Below are 24,890 nucleotides of genomic sequence, written 5' to 3' on the forward strand. Positions count from 1 at the left end.
CTGACTGGAGAATCTTTTTTCAAAAGGGATAATTAAAATGGCTCGTAAATTCCTGCAGAAATTACAGCATGATAAGACATGGTCTGCATCCTCGTTTGCAAGAAAACACCTCAAGGGCAAAGATGTTATGATACCAACTTTCAATAACAGCTGAAGATCAGGCCTGCCCAGGAAGAACATTCTCCACTGTCTAGCACTTGCCTGCCCTACGTAGGTATTTCCACATCTTAAATCATCTTGGGCCCATAGAGATGATTGGGATCACTCTAGGTCCAGAGCTTTCTCTTTCATGGTTTTTGTGGCTCAACTCCTATCCTGGTGGTTATAGAGCATCCTAAGAAAGACCATAAAGAAATAATTTTTCCCTGCCATCCAAAGAGAACAGAAGCAATGTTTTCTAAGCAGTGCAATCATGTTAGAAACATAGTTGAGACTTTGAGACTTGCAAAATTGCTCTCAAAGTGTATATTGCATTCTCTCTGCTGAAACAAACTTGGAATAAAGATGGATTTGCACACTGTAAAATAACTGTGCCATTACTTTGATCTTAAATAATTTTAGCATGGCAGAGATGTAATGGCATGTCAGGCAGTCTCAATCTTCCTAATTTCTTTGTACCTTGAAGTATTTAACTCCTGTTTTTCCCCTTGCCATACAAACCTACTGTAGATATATCTTTCTGCCATTGTTTAAATGTTACATCCATGCCAAAATAGGTATTGTTTAAAACAGAAATATCATCCTTGGCAAAAACATTCATTTTTATCATAGAAATTGTCCCCAAAGGTGACAATTTTAATTTCTCCCATCTGAATATATTTGTGTTGTGGTCACTGACCAGAATTACAACAAAAACACATTAAAATAAAGTAAAAACAAAACAAAATTAAATTAAATACTACAATTGGTGGTGACATCATCAGTGGATTAAAAAAAGCCTGCCTAATTTTACAGGCAGTGTAACAAAAATCAGCTATGCTCAAGGAGGCTGAATTGTACTGATCTGATAACAAGAACTGTACATAAATTTCCCTGCTGTTTTACCAGATAAGGAGTTATAAGGCAGGTCCTTGAGACCTAATAGAGGGCATAATATAGCAGGGAATGAGCTGGAGCTTTAACAGCCCCTTGTTGACGGGGGCATATTCTCAGCTCACACGAGACCTTTTGTATCAGCCCTCACAAAATGCTGTGGATAGATGTCTATGGAGATTCTCAGTCATCCAGGTCGTGGTTGTCCCAAAAGTGCTTTTTCAAGAGGCAACTTGACTTTCTTTGTTTTTCCGTGAAGACGTTTCGCTTCTTATCCAAGAAGCTTTCAAGAAGTGGATTGAGAACTGATTGAGAACTTCTTGGATAAGAAGTGAAATGTCTTCAGGGAAAAAGAAAGAAAGTCCAATTGCTTCTTGAAAAAGTACTTTTGGGACTGCAATGGACAGTGTTGAAGCATGCTAAAGTTAGTGTCCTTCTGAATTTGGAAACAGTTATGTGGCATAGGTAGGTATCTTACTGACTTCTAAAAAGGGGCTTATTTGCTCAGAAAAACATTCTTAGATGAAGCAGACTGTCCTGTTGGACCTTCCCGGTGTATGACATGCAGTTTAAATGCACTGTGTGCACTCTCATAACACATCATTAGGAATGCCTCAATAAAGAAAGAACTCTAACCTGTGAAAAAGAACAGTAACTTTGACCAATGTGCTATGATATAGGCCAATGCACCTGTTTTGGCTTTTGATAACTCCCTCCTTAATACTATATTTGGAATGCAAGGGGTACCAGGAAGATAGCCCTTAGGAATTTGTCAGAGTTTGTTGGAAAAATCAAATCCAGAAAGCACACACAGGTAAACTGATTCAGCAGGATTCATTAACTTCTTTATATACATATAACACATGAATAAATGTACAATACCAACAGCAGATTCTTCCAATATAGCAGTTACAAGCAAAACACAAGCAGAGTGGAGCAGACTAGTTTGCCGCTCTCAGCATACACACAGAGCTGAGCCACACCCAGCCTCCAAAACTGTTTCAGTTTCTAAACAGTCCCCATTGGCTGATTTAGTTGCTATGTCTATTCATTGGCTGACCTTGTTACCATGTCTTCCCAGTCATGAATATTCTGACAGAATTTAGATTGCACCTTTCCAGAGGAGTAAAGGAAGTATAAGGTCATAGCTGGGCACCAGAGCAATTGTGCATGAGCCTTAGGTAAATATAGCTTCACTGCTGCTGGGATATACTGTGGATATACTATATCCTCTGGTGAAGTGAAAAAATTGAATTGCAGCTGTTGTTTTTTTGAACATTTTGTATGATGGAATTTTGGTGTACACTGCATTGGTGGAAGCATGAAAAACTATGCCCAAGTATTTAAAATATTTCACTTGTTCAGTACTCTGACAGTTTATCCTTCAGATTTGCAGTTTAGATCTCTTTGCAATGATCAGGATGTTAGTATTTCTATACTTGATTTCAAATGCTTCCTCAGAACAGTAATTGGCCAGAGCTTATTTAAGTCCAATTAACCTTTGTGAAATAAGTACTATGTCACCTGTATATAATAAAGTTGCAGTGTCTGTTTGCTAGTTTTGGGGTGGTGGCGATGCTCTAATTAATTTATTTTGGTCACAAGTGGATTTATGTGCAGATTAAATAGCAGGGGAAATAAAATATCTCCTGCCTCCTTCCTCTGTAAATTGGAATCTCATTAGTGTGATGGCCTTGCATACTACATCAAACTTTGATTCTAGAATTCTTATAAAGATTATGCATAAGCAACAGTAACCATCTATCAGTGGTAGTATTCAGAAGCTTAGACCATAGCCTTGCTCTGGGAACTAGATCTAAAATCAATAAATACAATATATAATATTGAACCTGTTATACATGTGTATTATTTGGCCAGGTGTTGAAGTATAAAGGCAACTCCATAGATAGAATGTCTGGTCCTGAAGCCTGTTTGCTCGTCTGCCAATATATATTCTTGGTCAATCCAGTCAATTAATTTGTTGTGTAAATGTCTGGCATAGAGCTTGCTTATTATACTTAAAATGCTAATAGAACAATAATTAGCAGGCACGTCTTGGGTTCCCTTTTATAAATCACCACTATGATAGCTAGGCCCCAGTCTTCTGGGATTTTCACAAGTATAAGTAAAGAAAGCAAAAAGAGGGCTCCACCATTCCAAATTATTGTGTAATATTTTGGGAATAGGTCATTGCCTGACGTTTTGCCAGGTTTTGGCTAATTTATAAGCATCTTTATGTCAGCATTTGAGACTGGCAATAACTAGGAAACAGGTTAGCATTAAGATTTAAATTAAATTTAGGAGAGGCTTCTTGTGAATATAATGCTCTAAAATGGTCCTTCCACACAAATGCAGGTAAGAGGTGGGGAATTGAGGGCCTTGTCAATTGGATGGGAAGTTACTAGGCGGAATAGGATCTTTGGTTTGAGATGCTGTTCTCAGCTGCTGCCAAGAAGCTCTAGTGAATTCTTTTTTCTTTTTTGCATTGTTTATTCAGGGACATAAAGTTCTGGATGAGGTGTTCAGCTCGGTTCTCTTTCTATAATTTGAATTTCCTAATCAGTTTACCTCTGAGAGGGATAAGACAGCCCCCATGTTTACTTCTTCCTTGATACTTGGGTGGAGGGTTTTGGCTGGAATAACTGAATCAATTGGTTGAATGTCTGCAGAAAGGAATTCCCAGACATGCTTTTATCTACAGTAGAATGGAGTTGCAATGCTGATTCAAACAAAGGCAATGAGACATTTGCTCAGTGAATTGCTGAATCCATCTGGCACAGACCAGCCCTCGCTCCAGGTGCACTTCCAAAATTGGAGTAGATTCTGTTTCAATAAAGCAATTATTGAATGATTTTACAACTGTGATACTGGAAAGTGGACATTATCAGGTAAATTGTATAGATAATTTTTTTTTGTATAAGACTAATTAAATTCCATAAGATTAAAGTGTAATCAATCAGGGAAAGTTTTCAGCCAACCAAGTGGAAGAATTCACTAGGGAAATCACTAGTGATAGATCCATTCAATAGATATAAATTTTGTTTGTTAATTGTTTGTAATCAACACAGCCCCTTGTAATCCTCTTCTGAATCTTTAAATTGCCGGGTTTATAAAGGGGGATTGTAACTAGTTCTAGGGACAATTGATGGAACTGAGTAAAAAGTGCAGGGTGGGGGGATGAAAGAGAGCTGGAAAGACTTGTCTGGGCTATGGAAAAAGTATTTGCATGTTGAATCAGAGAAAGAAAGATGTAAAAGATAATCTCAGCTCCCCCCTCCTTTTTTTTAACCATTGATGGCTGGAAGGTTAAAGCAAACAGCTTAAATTTGGATTTCAACTTCTAAGGTGTTTTTTTGGCAAGGACAGGGAGCCCAGAACAGAAGAATTCCAGCATCCTTTCATATCTGCAAGGAATTTTGATTCCCCCTTTTTCTGCTCTGTCCAGGCTTAAAGGGATGGATTCCCACACTGGAGGTGCAGAAGTTGGCTTCTGGTGCCAAGGAATTGGACAACCATTTGTCTGGGATGGTATAAGGACTTCTGCCTTAGGCAGGGGGTAGAACTAGAAGACCTGTATGCTGTATGATTCTATGATTTGTCTCCACCTTTGTGTTTAGTTTCCAGAAATTATTACACAAATTATTAAATCCTAAAAGTACTTAATGCTTTGCATTTAGTCCCTAAGTTGTTAAATTGAAACCTATTTTAAAAAGGTGGAAGATAGACATTGATCAATAGTAACATAGCATTATTAAATGTTAGCAGCACAAAAATTGCATAGCACACCATTGGGTTTAACTGTATAATGTCTAAATGTAGCTTAGTTGAAATGTATAAGCCATCACACAACCTTACCTTGTCCTGCTCCAGGAGCTGCTGCAAGTGAGAAAGAGTCACACGCTTACTTATAAACAAGTTGCCATCTAGCCAGGTTATTTGAAGTAGGAGAATGTCAAATTCAGCAACCTAATTCAAATAAGCAGAGTCTGTGGATTTAGCATTACAGCCTGCAATATCCCATGAATGAATTGTTAGTGTTTTAGAGATATCCAAATGACAATCCCAGTCCCCAATAGTAGCCATAGTAAAAGGCAGATCTTCAAGAATGGTGCAACATACTGTAAGTTGGTCCATATTGTTTGGTTGAGATCAACTGTTGGTGTATCAGAAGAGGCAATTCCAGAGATGGAATGAGACCCAAAGCCAGACATCTGTCTCTACATAATTGCTAATTGCTGGGATAAGAATTCTTCTCCTTTATCAGTTTGATCTTCAGCATCCTCATCCAGCCTACACAATGATTCATGGGTATTTTGGGTGGAGAAACAATTGGTGTTAAAAGAAGGGCTGGATCCAATGTAGGCAAGAAATGAGCCTTTTTCTTGGTGTATATAAGCATTTTGTCAAGCTATAGAATATCAGGGACTGGGTTAGGCATTAAAAGTTCTCCGTTGGTGGTCTGTGTGCCTGGGCTTTTGGAGGCTCTGGCAGCTTTAGCAATTTGCTGATTGAGTTTATTGCCACAGTCCTGAAAACATGGTAAGACCAGATTAATTAATGGTTTTGATATGGAGCAGATTGTTACAAATGTTTTTTCTTAGTTTATCCAATCTCTTTGTGGTGTCTGCTTATTCTGAATCTGGCACTGCACCAAATGAATCAATCAACATTACTTCCAGTGAGTCCTGGGCATACTCTGTCACTGAAAATAATGCAGTTTGTTGAACAGAGTGCTTTTTTCTCTGTTCCCTTTATTACTGGAAATCTGCTGAGTGATCTGATTGGTCTATAATTAATAATTGATCTTTTCTCTGATCTTTTTCTGTTTGAGAGTTAAACCCTCCACAGTTATTTCTAGTAGATTTGGGAGTGGGGTTACCTCTAAATTCCACTTTAGCTGGTGCTGCTTGTTGGTTTGAGCACCAGGTATCCTTACAGCATCTGCTGTTTTATGTAGGTGACTCTCAGTATATTTTAAAAAGGACTCTTTTAGTAGTCCAATGTTAAAACCATTTTCCCCATCAATTCCTTTTGCTTTTCAATGTTGGTGTTCTTTGAGGGTGAAGATTCATTCTCCAAAGGTGAGTTTCCAGACGATTTGTTATCAGGCTAGGTAACATCTTCAGCGGAGTTTACCCTAAACTCTGCTGAAGATGTTACATAGCCTGGTAATGAAACGTTTGGAAACCAACCCACAAGCTCGGAGAATAAACCTTCACCCTCATCCTATACCTGAGCTACAGATATTCACCATTATTGCTTGTATACTTTGTTAACATCATCTTTGTTTGCTAATTTTAAAACCAGTTAATAACCCAAAGTCCATTACTTTTTTCCATTAGTATCTCTGTCCCTTCCAGAGGATCTTCCAAGATTATTACTAGGTCATCCACAAATATCTGTAATTTCTCTTTTAATTTTCTCTCCAACAGTTTCTCATCTTGCCTTATATCTCTATTCAATATTTTAAAAGCTAAAATAAATAGCAATAGTGACAATCTTTGTCATTCTTTGTCTAATCCTTTTCTGTATCTCATGAGGTTTTGTTAATTCCCAATTCAATTTGTACCTTTTGAGAAGTGTAAATTGATTTTACACATTTAATAATATTCTCACCAAAGTCCACATTCTCCAAAATTTTAAACAAGAACATCCAATTCAAATTATCAAAGGCCTTTTCTGTATCAAGAAAAATCAATGGTGCTTGTTTTTCATTATGTTGTTTTGAGTATTCCAAAGTATTCAATACATTTCCAATATTGTGCCTCAGCTGCATTTTATATAAAACTCCCACTCTGATATTTTGAATAAAGTTCTGTAAAACCAGTTGCATTCTCTGAGATAAAATCATTCTAAATGGTGATGTCAAATCTTGATCTTTTTTAGGTATTAATGATATATTAGCTTCCATTCAACCGTCCAGTATCATTCCAGTCTCTAAACTAGAGCACATGTGTTGCAATGTTTGTAATAATTTGTGTTCAAAAGAAGCTGTAAAATATCTGTTTAGATGGTTTCCATATTTTAACTATTTTTATAGCTCCACAAACTCCACTTATTGTTATAGGTCCATTCATTAATTGTAATCATCAGCAATTTTTGTTTCTTTAAAGATTTATCAACCTTTGCTAGGGAAATTTGTTCTTCTTTATTTCCTTGGTTTATTTGCAATTTCATTTTTTTCTTTGTTTTGCATATTTCATCCAGGCCACTTGTGACATTTAATCTAAATATGCATTTCTCCATCAAGATGAATAGAACATTATCCTTATGGAATTGAAATATTTGACCTGTTCTAGTTGTTTACTATTAATAGCCTGCCTGTATTCCTTCATTGTCCTAGTGAAAGTCAAAACTTTTATCTTTAATGGGTGATTAACAAGTTTTGGTCTTTGCAATATTATGCAAGTGCAAATAGTGAAGAAGAAGGGTTGTTTTACAATCAGAAAGATTTCACCTTGAAGTTTAATTTATATGCTTTTTTCAAAAACTACTTAAGCACTTTGTTTATCAAAATTACAGCATGTTTTTAACCTTTAAGAACCTATTTTGCTCAGTTGTGGACATTACTTATTTTTTTATTTAATTTGCATATGCACACATAGGCCCTGCTTAATACATTTTATTGGCCTTCTTTTGTACTTGGCCCTTTACTAAAAAGAGATATATTACTCCGTCATTTTAAATACACCATTCATCAAGTTCCTAGGTCATAAGCAATCAAAAGTGCATAAATAATTTATTACTTACTGTAGTTGGCTATGTCAAATATATTATGCAAATCCAGTTTAAAATAATCAAGAGATTACATATTTGATTGAGTGTTACTTATTAAGTTAAAACAATTATGTAAAAGATTTGAGAAGACTTTGTATGCTACCACAATTTTGGCTTTTGTTGAACAAGAATCAATTTATCAAAGAGAGAACCAGAAGTAATAAAAATGCATTTGTAATGAGATGCCTAAAGCCACCATGTAGTTCTTAATTATTATTAAAAGAATCTTTTTTTTTTCAGTTAGGAAAAAGTTCTGCTCCTAGCATAAGCATTCAACATAGACTTGAAGCAATCTTGTGGATCAGAGGAGGGATGAGAGTGGCTTTATTTTTGGATTCTGCTCAGATCCAAAAGAAGAACTAGGATGCGAGTGTGCTCATTTGAGGCAAACTATGAAAGATGTTAACATAAGTCATCTGGGTTTCTGAAGACTGACAATGTAGATCAGAAATATTACAAATCGATCAAACAAAATGTGTAATAGAATCAGCAAAATTGCACCTAGTTTCTATTTGACTTCTTCATATTAATGATTTCTGTATGTGGGTTAGACAGCATCACCACCAGGTGGATTTGTAACTGGCTGACCAACTGCACTCAATGTGTAGTCCTCAATGGAATTGCATCTACATGGAGAGAAGTATGAAGAGGGCTAGGTATGCTGGGGGTGAGGGGCGAGGGGGCAGTGGCGGTTCTCATGTTGCCACTTCTGGCCAGGATGCTGGAGGAGGAGGAGGAGGAGGAGCCACTGTTGGGGAGGCGAGCTGCCCCAGGAGGGCCAGAGGAGAGTGCAGCTCCTCACGCATGGAGATGCCACCGAAGGCCTGGCTCGCCATCAGGGGAGCAACTGTAGAGGCTGGCCAGTTGCTCCTATCCCTTGCCCTGTGGCTGCTGCTGCTGCTCTTCTGGGGTTATGGGGCTGCGCAGGAGCTGAGTCCACACAGGAGGAACGTCTGTCCAGTGCTGGATAAGAGGAGCGCTGGCCGGGAAGCGGTCACGCTCCCTTGGCAGAAGTGGTGGTGGTGGTGGCTCTTCCAGTTTCCAGCACATATGTGCACTCCCATTTTGGTACTCAGTGCTGAAACGGTTCGCCAACACTGATATATGTGGTACCTCATTCAATAGTAGTAACTCTGAGAGGGATTTTGGAGCCCAAGTGAACAATCATTTAAAAATGAACCAGCAGTGTGTTGTAGCTGCCAAAAAAGCCAACACAGTTCTAGGCTGCATAAACAGAGGGATAGACTCAAGATCACGTGAAGTGTTAATACCACTTTATAATGCCTGGGTAAGGCCACACTTGGAATACTGCATTCAGTTTTGGTCACCACGATAAATGTAAAGAAATGTAAAGAAAGAAAGAAATGTAAAAAAGATGCTGAGACTTTAGAAAGAATACAGAGAAGAGCAACAAAGATGATTAGGGGACTGGAGGCTAAAACATAAAAAGAACAGTTGCTGGAATTGGGCATGTCTAGTTTAATGAAAAGAAGGATTAGGGGTGACATGATAGTAGTGTATTGATATCTCAGGGGCTGCCACAAAGAAGAGGGAGTCAAGCTATTCTCCAAAGCACCTGAGGGTAGGACAAGAAGCAATGGGTGAAAACTAATCAAGGAGAGAAGCAACCTAGAACTAAGAAGAAATTTCCTGACAGAACAATTAATCAGTGGAACAACTTGCCTTCAGAAGTTCTGAATGCTCCAACACTGGAAGTTTTAAAGAAGAGATTGTATAACCATTTGTCTGAAATGGTATAGGGTTTCCTACCTAAGCAGGGGGTTGGACTAGAACACCTCCAAGGTCCCTTCCAACTCTGTTATTCTATTCTATATCCATTTCCATGGAACTCAGTGTGCCTTATTTTGAATAGAAATGTTTGAGTTGAATGGTTCAGCTATATTTTATCATGTCTTATTTGGGCATCTCAGATTTCAGACAATACGGTTCTGTCTACCAAAATCTAAAATATAGCATTTAGATTAATGTTTACTGCTAAAAAATGTAATCAGTATATTAAAAATCCTGTTAAAATGTCACTTTTCCAAATTCCATTGTATCTACAATATTATATAATTTATATTATCGAAATAATTCTTTAATATCCATGTGTAGCCTGTATAATTAATTGCTTCTTCTCAAATTTATGATGTCTCTCCTTAGAAATGTTTTGTAACTGAAAACTCCTTTCTGCATTTTACACAAACAGCTGAAATATGTAGTGTGATATTTGCAACATAAGGTTGTAAATATTGAACGGATGCTGTTAAAAATATAAGGTGAAGATGCTGTACTTCAGGAAGCAACAGCACTGGATGAGAATTGGAAAAGGTAAATATTTAACACCATAGCAGAGTTTTGTCTGTGAGGTAGAGTGGAATTGGATAAATTTCTCATTTTATCAAAAGATTGAGAACATTCCAAACCTATATACTGGTAGCTGTAGCCCAGCAGCAGAAGAATTAGTGGAAGACTGCAATAAGCAATGAATTTAATCCCAGTTCCCTTTCATTTGTTCCATCCTTAGAATTACTTTAACATGATGGATGGATGGATGAATGGATGGATATATAAGGTACATGGGTAACATTATTTTGGTCAATGACCAGCTTGAAACAATGTGTATGAAGATCCAGACACAGAGAAATAACACACATGAAATAATACAGTGTTATACTTAAGCATAGCACTTAATTAAGGCTAAGATTAAAAACTTAAATTAAAAGTTAAAACTAACTAAAGCTGGTGGGGGAAGGGAAGGAAGAAAAAAAACTCCCCACAAAATTAATTACAGGTGAAGTAAACAAACTAGATGCTGAATCTATGGTGTAATGAATAACAATATAGAAATAAGGTGCAGCTGAAAATCTAATTTATACTGTATATGACCAAGGATTAACAGGACAAACATTATTGCTAGGGTAGACCAGAAATCAGTTTGTATACACATTCACAATTGATGTGAATAACACATGACAACATTGTGTGTAATAAGACTTTTCTTATCTGAGAGGAGGAAATTAACATAAAATTTCTCAGATTGGCATGGAGCATGTAACAAATGAAAGTAAGTCTTTTTTGATAACTTTAACAAGATGTATTTCTTTGTAATCTCTCAATAAAACATACTGGCTGACCTACTCAGGAGGAGCTGTAACAAACCAGACTAAATCCCTCTGGAGCAGGGGTCTCCAACCTTAGCAACTTTAAGGCTGGTGGACTGCAACTCCCAGAATTCAAAGCTGGCTGGGGAATTCTGAGAGTTGTAGTCCTCCAGGCTTAAATTTGCCAAGGTTGGAGACTCCTGCTCTGAAGTACTACAGTGGCCTATGAGATACTTGCAACATGCCAATTTCAGAGGTGAAATTCAAAAACAATTCTGCTCTGCTTTAATAGGGTCACTTAGTTATCCTGGCTGTTTCACCCTGTAATATTTCATTGTTGTTCATTGATCTTATTCTTGTAATCAGCCTTCATTATTTTCTTCAATTATAATTGCTTGGAACTGAGACATCCTTAGTTGTTTATCTAATCCACAGTTGGGTGGGAATTCCCCAATCCCTACACTGGCGGGAGAATTCTGGGAGTTGAAGTCCACATCTTAAAGTTGCCAAGGTTGAGAAATACTGATATAACCGATCCTTGTCGAATATGCTGTTGGCCTAAGCAAATATGTAACCAGGTTTTGTTTCATCACTTGGCCTAGCAATTGATTTTATAGAAAAGTCAAGTTATACTTTATAGATTTGCCTCCACTATCTTCACAAATACTTTAATTTCTTAGAAATTGGCACTTGCAGAAAATCCACTGATTTATCTGAAACTTTAGTATCCTGGGGCATTTTACCAATGCAGTTTTAATCAAATACTTCCTCCCCACCATCCACAACCTCAAATAAAATGTGCTTAAAACATGGTTCTTTAAATAACCTTGCACTGAATTCTATGAAATCTGGCATGCCTTATGCTCTCTAAGGAGAGCTTTTCTGCAACATTCGTCCCATTCTGATGAAAAACAAACAAACTGTTTTTCTGACACTGGACTATGGAATGGAGCTCCTTTTGTTTAAAATGTGAGTTTTTTGGGTATTCATGGAACAGCTGTTTCTATGCTCTGAACTGGTTCTGTAAAATCAGTTTGTTCTATTTGTTTATTACATGTTGGTGAGAGAAAAAAAACCCCACAGATTGGTTATATTTTCACCATTTCTTTAGCAGTTTGCCAGAATTATAGATCCCTTATATCTGGTTTTTCACTTGGGCGACAGTTTCATATTTGATGTCTCAGTGGTATGCTTGAATTAGTACAAGTGATAAGCATTCCACAGAGGGTAACACAATTATAGCTGGATGAAGGATAGAAAACACTAGAAAGTTATGCTTCACTTGCTCTTTCATATATTTTAAAAAACAGTGTTGTTGTCAACCATGACAAGGGAAATCACTGTGCATAAAAATATATCTCAATGAGTTAATGCTTATCAGAGGTTAATGTCAAAAATGCAGAGTTGCAGAGTAAGTGAAATATGTACCAAAATTAACTTGAGGGCAGAATTCAGGGAAATGAAATGGCAAAAACATTCTGTTTACTCAGCAGCAAAAACAATGAAAACAATAACAAGGATAATTATCCAAAATGTCTAATGACACTGCACAATAAAATGTAGCAATGGATCTCAGAGCCTTCTTAGGGTGGCAGAGGTTGGTTTTCCCCAGTTTCTGAGTGTCGAACCTATGAAGGAGGCAACTTAAATAGAAGTAGATCCTTTTTCCAAACTCACAGAAAAAAGGATGCAACAGAGGAATGTGAATTTTAAAACATAAAGAGTTGAAGCCTGTGGGGCATATTCTCTCAACCTTCATATTCAGCCTTATTTATTTATTTTTTTTAATTGATGAGGTGCCATTAAGTCAATGCTAACTCTTAGCAACCACATAAATAATATCCATCTTTGTCCTCCAGTCTTCCAATGGTATATTGCCACTGTGACTGAGTCTATCCACCTTGTTGCAGATTGTCCTCTTCTTTGCACTATAGACTTTCCAAGATGGAATGGGACAACTCACCACGGCCCACTTGGTGTGGCCAACTCACCACAGGACAACTCACCTTGGCCAACTCATCACGGAACAACTTGCTGTGGGACTATATAACAATTCTATGTTCAAATATGTTTTAATTGTTGTCATTTACATTTCATTTTGTCCTTCCTTTTGCATCCTTTCTTTAATGATTCTATTCCACCATTTCTTCAATAATAGTGTAACTCTTGTCCTGCATGAGTTGCTCCACGGTGAGCTGGCCATGGCGAGTTGTCCCACAGTGAGTTGGTGGTGGCAAGTTGGCTATGCTGAATTGGCCATGGTGAGTTGGCCATGCCAAGTTATCCTATGTCCTTTTCCAGACAGTTAGGTTTTCAAATAATGGGTCCAAAATATAATAATTTGCCTTCTATATTCCTTTCTAGTATATTGCCTTGGTTGCATGTATGAACGTACTGTAGGTAGGTAAGCTAAAAATGGAAATATTGTCATGTGCAGGAATTGGATCCAGGGGAATATTTGCTGGAATGCTCTCTGTACCTTAGCAATAATTTTCTCTTCCTCTTTTCTGCCTCCCCGCTTTCAACTGTAATTTCAATTGAGGCTTTTATTAGTCTGCTTTATTGCTGCCTGTTTGATAATAATCTTATTCTTATGTCATTTTGTTCTAACCTCTAAATCTTATACATAAAGTTCATACAATTTTATCACAATATTAAACTATTGCAGTGCAGCAAGAGTGTGTTTTTCATCCAACCCTGAGCAGATACGGGCATATTGGGAGGGGGGGTGAAGCAACATTTTGGGCTCGCTCACCCTATCTAGACAAAGCCAGTTTGTGGAAGTTACCTTATTTTTTTTCCTTATTCTTCTACTCTACTGGCATCACTGCCGTTTAATTGTTCCTTGTTCCAAAAATAGGCTTAGCTTCAAGTCTCAAAAAAACAAAACAAAATCAAGTAAAATAAAGCAATTTGCACAATCAAAAAAAGGAGAGAAAAAAAGACAACAAGCCATCTGACATTCATAACTTGTACTGTCATACTGAGCTCCAACTAAAATAATCAAGGAGAAATTAATTAGCTGCTAATTGCAGGTAAATTGTATAAGTTATTGCAGAAAATCTGGTTAAATTAAGCATTACTTTGGAGTCCTGGTCAGACAAAAGCTAATGGGCATAAAATTCATGTGGTTGCCCAGAAAAAGTTTTAATGAGGGGCATCAACTTATTATAGGAATATCTATAAAAATAATAGTATAGTAGGATATGAGTCAGCAATTGTTCTGTTCCGGCTGCACAAGGCCAGATTCTATTAGCATAAGGCTCTTCCTGAATTGAAAGACTCTTAAGTTTTTTCAAGGGCAGCAGGATAAAGATCCTGTGGTGTTTAGGAATATTATCCCAGTCTTTCTGGATTAAGACTACTCAGGCAATGTCCTAACTCATCTTTAGTATGTATTCTACTTTCTTCAGTTTCAGTTTCAATACTGTACCTACAATCTATGCCTGAGCAATGCCTTGGCCTATTTGTAGTCTATGGCCAATTTAGAGAATATTCATACTTAACAACTTGTTCCCATTCCCTGCATCTAAGAAGACTATTAATTATCTAGTGGGCCAGATCCTAGCCGATAATTAAATTTGTGCTGCCATTTCAACTTTTGTCCATCCCATTTGTCCATGTGTGCTTGAAATCAGGAAACAATATGTCACCTGGAACAGCTTCCTCAAAATTTAGATTGAATTAGATTGAATTATATTTATATTTAACAAGGCAAAATTAACTCACAGGGTAACTAAAGCCCATAGAGGAGATTCATCACCATCTTGGCTTCAAATAATAAAATAAGGGACATATTCCATTTCTTTCATGTTTTAAAAACAGCTGACATTTTTTTTGGAAAATGTGTGATATTTATATATTATGCTGTTTTATGCTTGGAAAACTACCTGTAAATATTTAAAATGTATCTCTGGTTCAGTATGCTAGCAATGTGTGTGTGCCTGCATGTGTGTAAAGAAGAAGCAAAGTTTTCCATGAAGGGGACAGATTGGTCCATACAGCTGCTTCTAAAAGGAATACAGATGATAAAATAGGTAAAATAGGTAAAATCCAGGGGTGAAATCTAAATTTTTTTGCTACCGGTTCTGTGGGCGTGGCTTAATTAGTGGGCGGTGCTTGGTGGTAAGATGACTGGGTGGGCGTGGCCAAGTCAATGTCACTTCTTTGCCCTTTTTTAATCTACAAAACACAACACAACACAACTGGCTCACCCACAATGTAAAAGCAGCTGTGCTAGACCCAAAATGGCCCCTGCAACAAGCAGGAACCTCACACAGCCACAAAAAGCCCAAAAAACCAACTTTCACACTTTACACACACAAAATTCCACATACAGCTTTGTGAGATTTTGTGTGTTTGTGTAGTTAGACTGAAACACTACAGAAACACACTAAATCTCAGAAAGCTGCACAAATATTATTTTATTTTATTTTATTTTTATATAAAAGCAGCTAGATTTAAAACTTCCTAAACTTTAAATGGCTAGGTCTAAAAAAAAGAACAACTAAAAAAACCTGCAATTAACTATTTTTTTTAAAGCTCCCAAAGGGGAAAAAAACTTACCCAATAGAATAGAGGTCTCCAACCTTGGCAACTTTAAGACTTGTGGACTTCAACTCCCAAAATTCCTCAGCCATTTTTGCTGGGAGTTGAAGTCCACAAGTCTAGGCAGGAAGGCAGAAAGAGCTGCTTACCGATGAGCTTGATTGCAGGCAGGGAGATTCAGTTGCTTGCTGATGCATGGATTGCAATCGTCATGCGATCAGCAGCTAAGGTAAGCAAGCTGGAGGCTGGGGGGGCTCTGGCGATTACATGGCTCTGGCGATTCAAGCTGAGTTGCCTGATTAGCAAGCAACTCAGCTGGGATGTCAGAGCTTGGCTGGTCAGAGCCATTTAAAAGGAAAAAAAGGCTCTGATGATCGCGGGCTCAGCTGGGCATGGGGGGCGGGGGCAGGGATTTTTGCTACCGGTTCTCCGGACTGCCCGCCGCCATCACTACCTACTCGCCCGAGCCGGTCCGAACTGGGAGCATTTCACCCCTGGTAAAATCCCATCCTGTAATCTCTCTCAGGAGAATAGTTCACAGAGATTACATTTCATGATATAGATTTAGTTATCAAACTGACTATAATGCAACAAAACTGTTGAAACTGTGATAAACAAACATTTATTAAAAAAGTAGGGTTAATACTAAAGATGATCATGTCATAAACATTCTGAGCAAGGTAGGTTGTAGTTCAGATAGAGTTACCAGGTATTTTAACAGGCAAAGGAGGACACAGACAATTGGAAATGAGAACAAAAGTGGGGGGGAGGACATAGTAAGTGTTTAACTTTCTTGGCATCCATGGCATAAATTACACTGAAATACTAAAACAAAACAAAACAAAACACTTAGGCCTACATGCATATGAAATTACATGTAACATCAGAAAGACTGATTTTTCAATCGCAGAAATGTGCTAGAGCCATAAATAGGCAAAATCCTTCAGTGTGTAACATTAAAGTCTTGTCAATTTCTGGCAGCAGTACAAGGCAGTTGGAGGGTTCTACTCAAGTAATTAAAATAACAAAGCAGAGCTTATTAATTTGCAGTTAGACTTATTATGGAGGTGCTATGCTGCAGAGAAAAGCTGCTCAGGTAGAGATACTCAAACCGCTGGAAAATATTTTACTTTAAGGCTCTGTTTGTCAGGTGGAGGACATGAGAACAAAAAGGAAGACATGCATTTCTTTTCCCAGATGTTTGGTAACTCTTAAGTCCAGACAGGGAGAGGTAGAATTGAGAGTATTTAAGAAAAATTGATGTCATCCCTGGAGGATAATCTTTTGAAGAAGTTTTATTTTGTTTGTGTTTTATTTCTATAGTTTCAGTAATAGTAATTGCCATTGCCACATGGCAGCGTTAATGGCTATAATCAGAAGAATATGGCTCCTATCTCACAGATACAGAGAGAGAGGGGGGGGGGATACTTAAACATTTAAATTCAATCGTTTTGAAATTTCAGTATTTCTGCATATGCAAAATGACCTATATGTAGCCCATTTTCCATGCAAGTCTTAAAACTAGATAAAGAGAATGAGTCAAAAATATTACGGTTTACTTGTTCATTTATTTATTGAGGAAAATGATCAAAAGCGAAATATTTGAGCCTGTTGCTCACTCCCAAATCTAGGAAAATGTGGCTAAGAAAACTGCAGGCATCTATCCATGTAGTTACCAGGAATCAAGGCTGACTTAAAGACAAGCATGCACAAATGCACAAAATAATTTGCAAACAAATATTTGAAATGTATTATTTAATGCAGAGGCAGGTTTAATTTAATACCTTAGATTATTTCAGTCTGCTATCAGCACTAACATATGGCATAGGTATTTAAAAAAAACTAGAATGTTGGTTAAGAATATTTTTAAGAAGAATAATTATGTAAAAGATACTTCTTGGACTAAGTCTTCAACACTAGTATTACTGGAATCCAGTGAGAAGGCTGAAATATCATTATACTAGATCAGCGTGAGAGAAGTTCTGTTAAAATACCTGAATTCCTTATTCTAAATTTTGAAACAAATCAAACTATTTATTTTTCAAGGCCTTTAATGAATGCAATTTCTTTTACATGTTTGCTGCAGATCTATTTGTATTTCTATGGCTATATCAATTGGATTTTGTATGCCCCTGTATTGATTCATTCTTTTCCAAAAACTTACATTTGCTGGAGTTGGCGAGGGTACAAATCCAATCCTGCTATCATAACTACTGTTCTTAAAGTGAATAGAAATGCAAAAAGCTTCAGAAATCACTATTCCTAGTGTAGATTAGAGATGGGCTCAAATCCAATAGCTATTCCTGCTGTTGAATCAATGCCGTTTGCGGCATCCCAGATGCACGGCTTCAGAGAGGCTATTAAAATATACAGCATGTGTTGAGAATGGTTGTCAAGTCAGTACCAGTCATGGCTTTCTGTCATAGAAAAATGTTAAGAAATTAATTGCTTTCGCTTTTGAACAAAGCAACATAGTAGTAATAGAGATTTTAAAAAATCATTCCAGTTAGACCAAAGGCTGCACCAGCTGTCTTTGAACTTGTTTTTCCCCTTAGAAGGTGTACTGTCATGATAGAGACACCCACCAGCAGATGCAACTGCCTGTCTTCAGCTTTGCTTTGCTCACCTTTTTGTAATCATTTGGATTAGAGGAGATTTAAAAACTGAAAGAATGTCCTCTCGGTAGAAGCCCTCAATGTGAAAATGTTCCTTGGGAGGGAAATGTACTAGACTTATTGTATTTTGAACAGTTCAAGACACATAAATCATAATGATGAATTGGATTTTCATTATCCGCTGGAAACAGGTCATATTCTTTCCCTCTTTGTGGCAGTTTGGACATTCAGAGTTAGCACAGATGCATTCAGAAAGCTCTTCCATCTCGTTTTCCTTTTCATTCAACTTTTCTGTGTTCACCTCCCTGTTTCTGTGCTCAGGTTAATTCTTTTCAAGTGATCACCTCCAATAATTGCTATCATTTTGTATCTCTTTTAATTCTACAATTCTATTTTTCTATTGCTGACTCATAAGAACATCTCTGAATACATCCATTCAGGGATACTATTGTTGTGTCTATCAGTATATATTCTTCGTATATTTGATATAAGGCAGCTCAGTACTGAAATCAAGAGATTTTTTTTAAAATCACTGTGCCATTGAGTTGTTCCTTAAGTCTCATAGCCTCCTTACGAGAAAAACACTTCTGGTTCTTTTTACCATAGGGTAGTATCAGGTTGGGAATAGCTCAGGATTTTTATTCAGAGATATGCTTGTTCTAAGATCTATTCAATGAATCACTTCCTAATAACTACATAATGTAGGTGTTGTTTTAACATATAGGTAGATGTGTCATAAATTATAGGATAGTGATAGCATGCTGATATCTTTTATGGCTTACGTTACAAAATTACATTATTATTCATAGTTTATTTCTATTTTGATTTCACAATATTTAGCTATAGCTGTTAGCTAAGAGTAGCTGCTTGAGCCACCTGAGGCTTTATAACTTTTATTAATGAAAATGGCTACATGTTTCTATATCATATCTTCTTGAATGGACACTTGAGATTATTGATCCAGCTTGGATCTGAGTCAGTGTCTAATCAACACTCAAAACAGTATGACTACTCGGCCTTTTGAATCCCTGTTATTTTCCAAAATTACAGTCATTTCCATTGTGTCTTCAGGCAAGGGCCTTTCAAAATGCTACCTCATATCAAGTGCCTATGCGTGCACAGGCACATATACACTTCAAGGAAATAAAACAACTTGTGAAGGAAAAAGACCTAATGTCTTTTAGCCAGTTTACAACTTGCCAAGATCTTTAGCCATTCTGAATTTTAAATGTCTACGTTGTCCCTATAGAAATGGAAGAAATTTTCACCTGAAAAAAAAAATGGGTATTACGGAGACCTGGTTGGGCCCGGAGGGAGCGGTCCCTCTGGTTGAGATGTGCCCACCAGGCTTCAGAGCATTCCATCAGCCGAGGGCCCAGGGGAGGAGCGGGGGGTGGGTGGCGGTTATTATTAAAGGTCTTGGTCCGAGAGAGACCACTGTGTCACAGATTGCCGGATGTGAGTCCCTCTTTGTGAGATGGGGTCATGGGGTTCAGATGGGCTTGCTGCTTACGTACCTGGCTCCCTGCCACATAGCAACGGCCCTGCCCAAGCTACTCGACGTGATAGCCACGGTGGCAGTTGATACACCCAGGCTTATGGTCATGGGTGATTTCAACTTGCTGTCCGTTGGTGAAACGTCGGAGATGGCTCGGGAGTTCATGGCTTCCATGACGGCCATGGACCTGACCCAGTTAGTTCATGGCCCCACTCACAGGGGGGGACACACTCTGGACTTGATTTTTGTCTCTGGCCAGTGGTTGAGTGGTCTTGTTATAGGGGATATAGACATGAAACCCTTGTCATGGTCAGATCACTCACTCCTTTGTCTGGACCTTCGAACTGCTACACCCCACTGCAGAGAGGCGGAGCCAATTAGGTGGGTCTGCCCCAGGCGCCTGATGGATCCTGATAGGTTCCAGATGGAGCTTGGGCCATTTCCTGAAGATCTGGCACACGACTCGGCCGAGGACCTGGTGGCTGCCTGGGATCGGGCGGCTGGTGGGGCCTTGGATCGAGTCGTGCCTTTGCGGCCTCTGACCCAGTGTCGATCCCTCGTGGCTCCTTGGTTCACCGAGGAGCTGAGGGAGATGAAACGCCGGAAAAGATGCCTAGAGAGCGGTTGGAGGGCCAGTCTCGCTGAATCTGACAGAACACTGGTAAGGTCGCATATTAAGACCTACTTAGTGGCGATAAAAGTGGCAAAGTTTAATTACTTTTCCGCTCTTATTGCGCCATCAGAGAATCGTCTGACCGCCCTGTTCAGGGTGACCTGCTCCCTGCTCCACCTGGGAGCGCGGGAGGACCCCTTGGAAGGCAGGGCCGAGGATTTCGGACAATATCTGTATGACAAAATCGCTCAGATCCAGGGGGATTTGGACTCTGACTGGGTAGATTCAGGCAGGGTGGCGAGGAATAGTCTTGAGAATGTTATCTGGGAAGAGTTTGACTCTGTGACCCCTGATGACGTGGACAGGATTCTGGGGAGACTTAGTGCGGCCACATGTTTACTGGATCCGTGTCCCTCCTGGTTAGTACTGGCTTCCCGGGAGGTTACACGAGGCTGGCTCCAGGGAATTATTAACGCTTCGTTGAGTGAGGGTTACTTCCCCACGACCTTGAAAGAGGCGGTGGTGAGGCCTCTCCTCAAGAAGCCTTCCCTGGACCCGGCAGTATTAGCCAACTATTGTCCTGTCTCCAACCTTCGCTTTGTGGCGAAGGTTGTCAAGAGTGTGGTCGCACGACAGTTTCCGCAGTACCTGGAGGAAACGTCTTATCTAGATCCGTTCCAGTTGGGTTTCAGGCCCGGGCACAGCACGGAAACGGCATTGGTCGCATTGGTAGATGATCTCTGGAGGGCTCGGGACAGGGGTTGCTTCTCTGTTCTGGCCCTGTTAGACCTCTCAGCAGCTTTTGATACCATCGACCATGGTATCATGCTGCACCGGTTAGAAGAGTTGGGGATGGGGGGCACCGTGTTACGGTGGTTCTCCTCCTTTCTCTGAAACTGGTCGCAGTTCTTGTTGGCAGGGGGGCAGAGGTCGACCTCGAGGCCTCTTATATGTGGAGTGCCTCAGGGGTCGGTCCTCTCGCCCCTTCTGTTCAACATTTATGTAAAGCCGCTGGGTGAGATCATCCGTGGCTTTGGGGTGAAGTACCATCAGTATGCTGATGACACCCAGCTGTACATCTTCACCCCAGGCCACCCCAACGATGCCCTTGAAGTGATGTCCCAGTGTCTGGAGGCTGTGCAGATCTGGATGGGGAGGAACAGGCTCAAGCTCAACCCTTCCAAGACTGAGTGGCTGTGGTTCCCGGCATCCCAATATAGTCAGTTGACTCCATCACTGACTATCGGGGGCGAGTCTTTGGCCCCCGCGGAGAGGGCGTGCAATCTGGGAGTTCTCCTGGATACGCAGCTGTCCTTGAAGGAACATCTGACGGCTGTAGCCAGGGGGACCTTCTGTCAGGTTCGCCTGATTCGTCAGTTGCGGCCCTTTCTTGATCGGGATTCCCTATGCACAGTCACTCATGCCCTCGTCACCTCTCGCCTGGACTACTGCAACGCTCTCTACATGGGGCTCCCCTTGAAGAGCACCCAGAGGCTCCAACTGGTCCAGAATGCGGCCGCGCGGGTAGTCACGGGAGCCGCATGGCGCTCCCATACAACACCTCTCCTGCGTGAGCTGCACTGGCTCCAGGTGTGCTTCAAGGTGTTGGTTATCACCTTTAAAGCGCTCCATGGCATAGGACCTAGTTATCTTCGAGACCGCCTGCTGCTACCGACGGCCACCCATCGACCTGTGCGCTCCCACAGAGAGGGCCTCCTCGGGGTGCCATCAGCCAAACAATATAGGCTGGTGACCCCAGGGGGAGGGCCTTCTCTGTGGGGGCACCTACCCTCTGGAATCAGTTGCCCCCAGAGATAAGGAGAATCCAAGATCTCGGTGCCTTCCGCCGTGCCCTAAAACCTTCTTTTTCCAGCAAGCCAGGCTGACCTAACATTTTTAAAAATGTTTTTAATTGTTTGTTATTGTTTTTAATCATGGGGCCAAATTTATATATATCTTTTTAATTGTATTTTAATGTTTGTAGTTTATGCTTTTACTTGGCTGTTCACCGCCCTGAGTCCTCAGGGAGAAGGGCGGTATACAAATTTAACAATAAATAAATAAATAAATAAGTTATAGCAGAATAGTTTCAATGAACTGATAAAGACCAAGAAAGGAAAAGAAGAAGCAATAGTTTTTCCTGTAAGATCTTTAATGAAAATATTAGACACCACCCAAGCAAATCATGATAAATAGTAACAACTATTCCTTTATCACAGAGCACAGTGCTTGCAGCTTGGATCTCTTCCAGGCCAGCATATCCAAGATTTTAGTGACGAGTCTTCAGTTTAACTTCAAGGAATGATGCAGTATAACCTTCAAGTGTACGGCCTAGGCACAAATGTCACTTCCTTAACTATTATCTTCAACCACAAAGTCACAGCTGAGTTCCTTAAAACTCCAGACAGAAGAGGAAGAAACAATTGCAGCTTATTTCTTACACACATGTAATTTTGCATGTTTTATATGCTCTAACAGGGAAGAAGGAAAACACGCTGGCCAGAATTTCTTGTGGGATTATAGTTCCAAAAATTGTCCATCAGATTAGACATCCTCCAAGCCTAGGAGTTACAAGCCTTGTGGGTGACTCCAATCACCAGCCAGAGACAGCGGGCATCACAGCCTCTTTTTCTGCTGCAACTCCAAATGGTTTTCAACCAGCACCTCTTTATCACAATCACTGACCGGAATTGTACACTATTGTATATGATGATTTAAAGCATCCAATTAAAATTCATTTTTGGCCAGTTGAAAGACAAAATAAAATAAATGGGCAAACTAATTACATTATAGTATAAATGTAATAGCCTAACACTAAACCTACACTAAGATTCTAAAAACATTTTAAACTAAAACTAAGTTACCAAACTGTTGCCAAAACCTAACAAATTTACCAAAACAAGTAGAATACTTTATTCATGCCATCAGCTATTTAATAAAATACTGGTTGAAAAGAGTCCACTAATATCTGTGGAAAAATGTTTGGCTTTAGCCAGATATTATATATCTTCATGTATAGATTTGCCTGCATCATTTAGGAAAAAAATGTTTTGGTACAACTTCCCACACCAAACTTATCATAGAATTTATGTAAGAAGTTAATAATAAAACATTTGTTTGTTTGTATATTTATACTTTTACTATATACATGACTCATATGCATAGCTCTGGGTGTCTATCAGTTAAAACCGTAAAAACAATAACAAACGCAGAAAATTTTAAATCAATTTTAATGTTAATAGTTATTGTTTCCATATTTTATCTTGTTGCTTTCATTTGGTTGTAAGCCATCTAGAGTCATCTCTAGACATGATGGGTGGCCTATAAATTTAATAAATAAATAAATACAGCAGTAGAATGCAGGATATTTTTTTTCATATTTACAAATATTTGAAAGAGTTAAAAAAAACATTTCAAAAAAGTGTACAATTTTAATTATTAAATGCAAATAGCCATAGCATTTTTTGAGAGTCATAATAGTTTATTTTTCAATTTATTTGCACACAATTTGCATTTTCTTTTTATGTAAAAAGAAAAGCCATTTTATTATATCACAAAACAGACCCAATGAACTCAAAAGATTTGCAGTGTGATATTATATTTTGGATGGAGTCAGCAGAGCCCACTTTCTTTTGCATCAGTTCTTGGGGATGAGAATTATTTGTAACAATGGGTACATTGCTGAATTATTAGGAAATATTTTTTATCACCAATCATCGGTTGCCTGATGACGGTCCTTTGGGTTATGACCAAATGTTACTCAGAGTATATCTTTTCTACATTTCCAGGAAAAGATTGGAATGGGAGGTGTACTTGCCTTCACCTCACAATTTTTAGCGATCAAATAATACAATCTTGCACTTTTTAATTTCTAATCTGAAAGCAGTTCGTATTTAATTACTGATCTGTTCATGTAAATCCTACTTAGCTTCGTGTTTTTCTCTAATTTTATGCTACTTTAAATTCACAGCTTGATCTATGAATACTATAACCATTTTGATTTATATATGCAGTCATTTAAAATATACAACTTCCACCCACCATAAATCTCTGAGAAAAGGCCTCCTGAAAGAGCACTCATGATATATTGTTACAAATCAATGCACATTTGGTTGTGGTCTCATCGGATCCAATGGAATTTAGTTCTGAGCAAATAATTGGGCAGTATAATCCATTGATTATAAAGTAACCAAAATTCAAAGCTGTGTTTTACACTGTTGGTTAGAGAATCAATTAATCCAATCAGTGATGTCAGAAGTATATGTTTTTGAACTGATGAAAATAGTGACCACAGTACTTTCATAGCCAGCTTACTACATATGTAACTAGAAATTACCACTGTGGTCACAATTTAGAAATGGATAGGTCAGTTAAGGATGATCCAAGATAGTTAAAAGTCAATCACAAGCTACAACTTTAAAAAAGAAAAATGGAAAAGAATCAATTACCATTATCGGGTCACCTGACATTAACTACTTAGAAAGCATTTCAAACCACAAGAACAGAATTTGGTGAAAATTTGCAAAGTAAGAAACAAGGCATTAGAGATTCAGCTGAAAGGTTGTATTTCCAGTTATGGTTTTAAAAATAGTTTAGTTAGTATTCAAGATGTTGGGCTTTCACCTGGGAGTCCCAGGATCAGCTGACTTTCAGTCACAGAGTACTTAGGTCAGTGATTCTCTCTCTCAGCTTAACCCAGTGAC

General features: G+C 38.7%; 1 protein-coding gene across 1 annotated transcript; it reads left to right on the forward strand.

The window, feature by feature from the left end:
- The first annotated feature begins 19,410 nt into the window (after positions 1-19,410).
- On the forward strand, positions 19,411-22,871 carry LOC148115233 (uncharacterized). Its single transcript, XM_087885137.1, has 2 exons — positions 19,411-20,671; positions 22,666-22,871. Exons 1-2 carry the CDS (start codon positions 19,411-19,413, stop codon positions 22,869-22,871), a joined length of 1,467 nt encoding a protein of 488 aa, XP_087741263.1.
- Positions 22,872-24,890: the final 2,019 nt, after the last annotated feature.

The sequence above is a fragment of the Pantherophis guttatus genome, chromosome 2 (genome assembly GCF_059756535.1).
Source record: "Pantherophis guttatus breed Tessera chromosome 2, ASM5975653v1, whole genome shotgun sequence".
NCBI lineage: Eukaryota > Metazoa > Chordata > Lepidosauria > Squamata > Colubridae > Pantherophis > Pantherophis guttatus.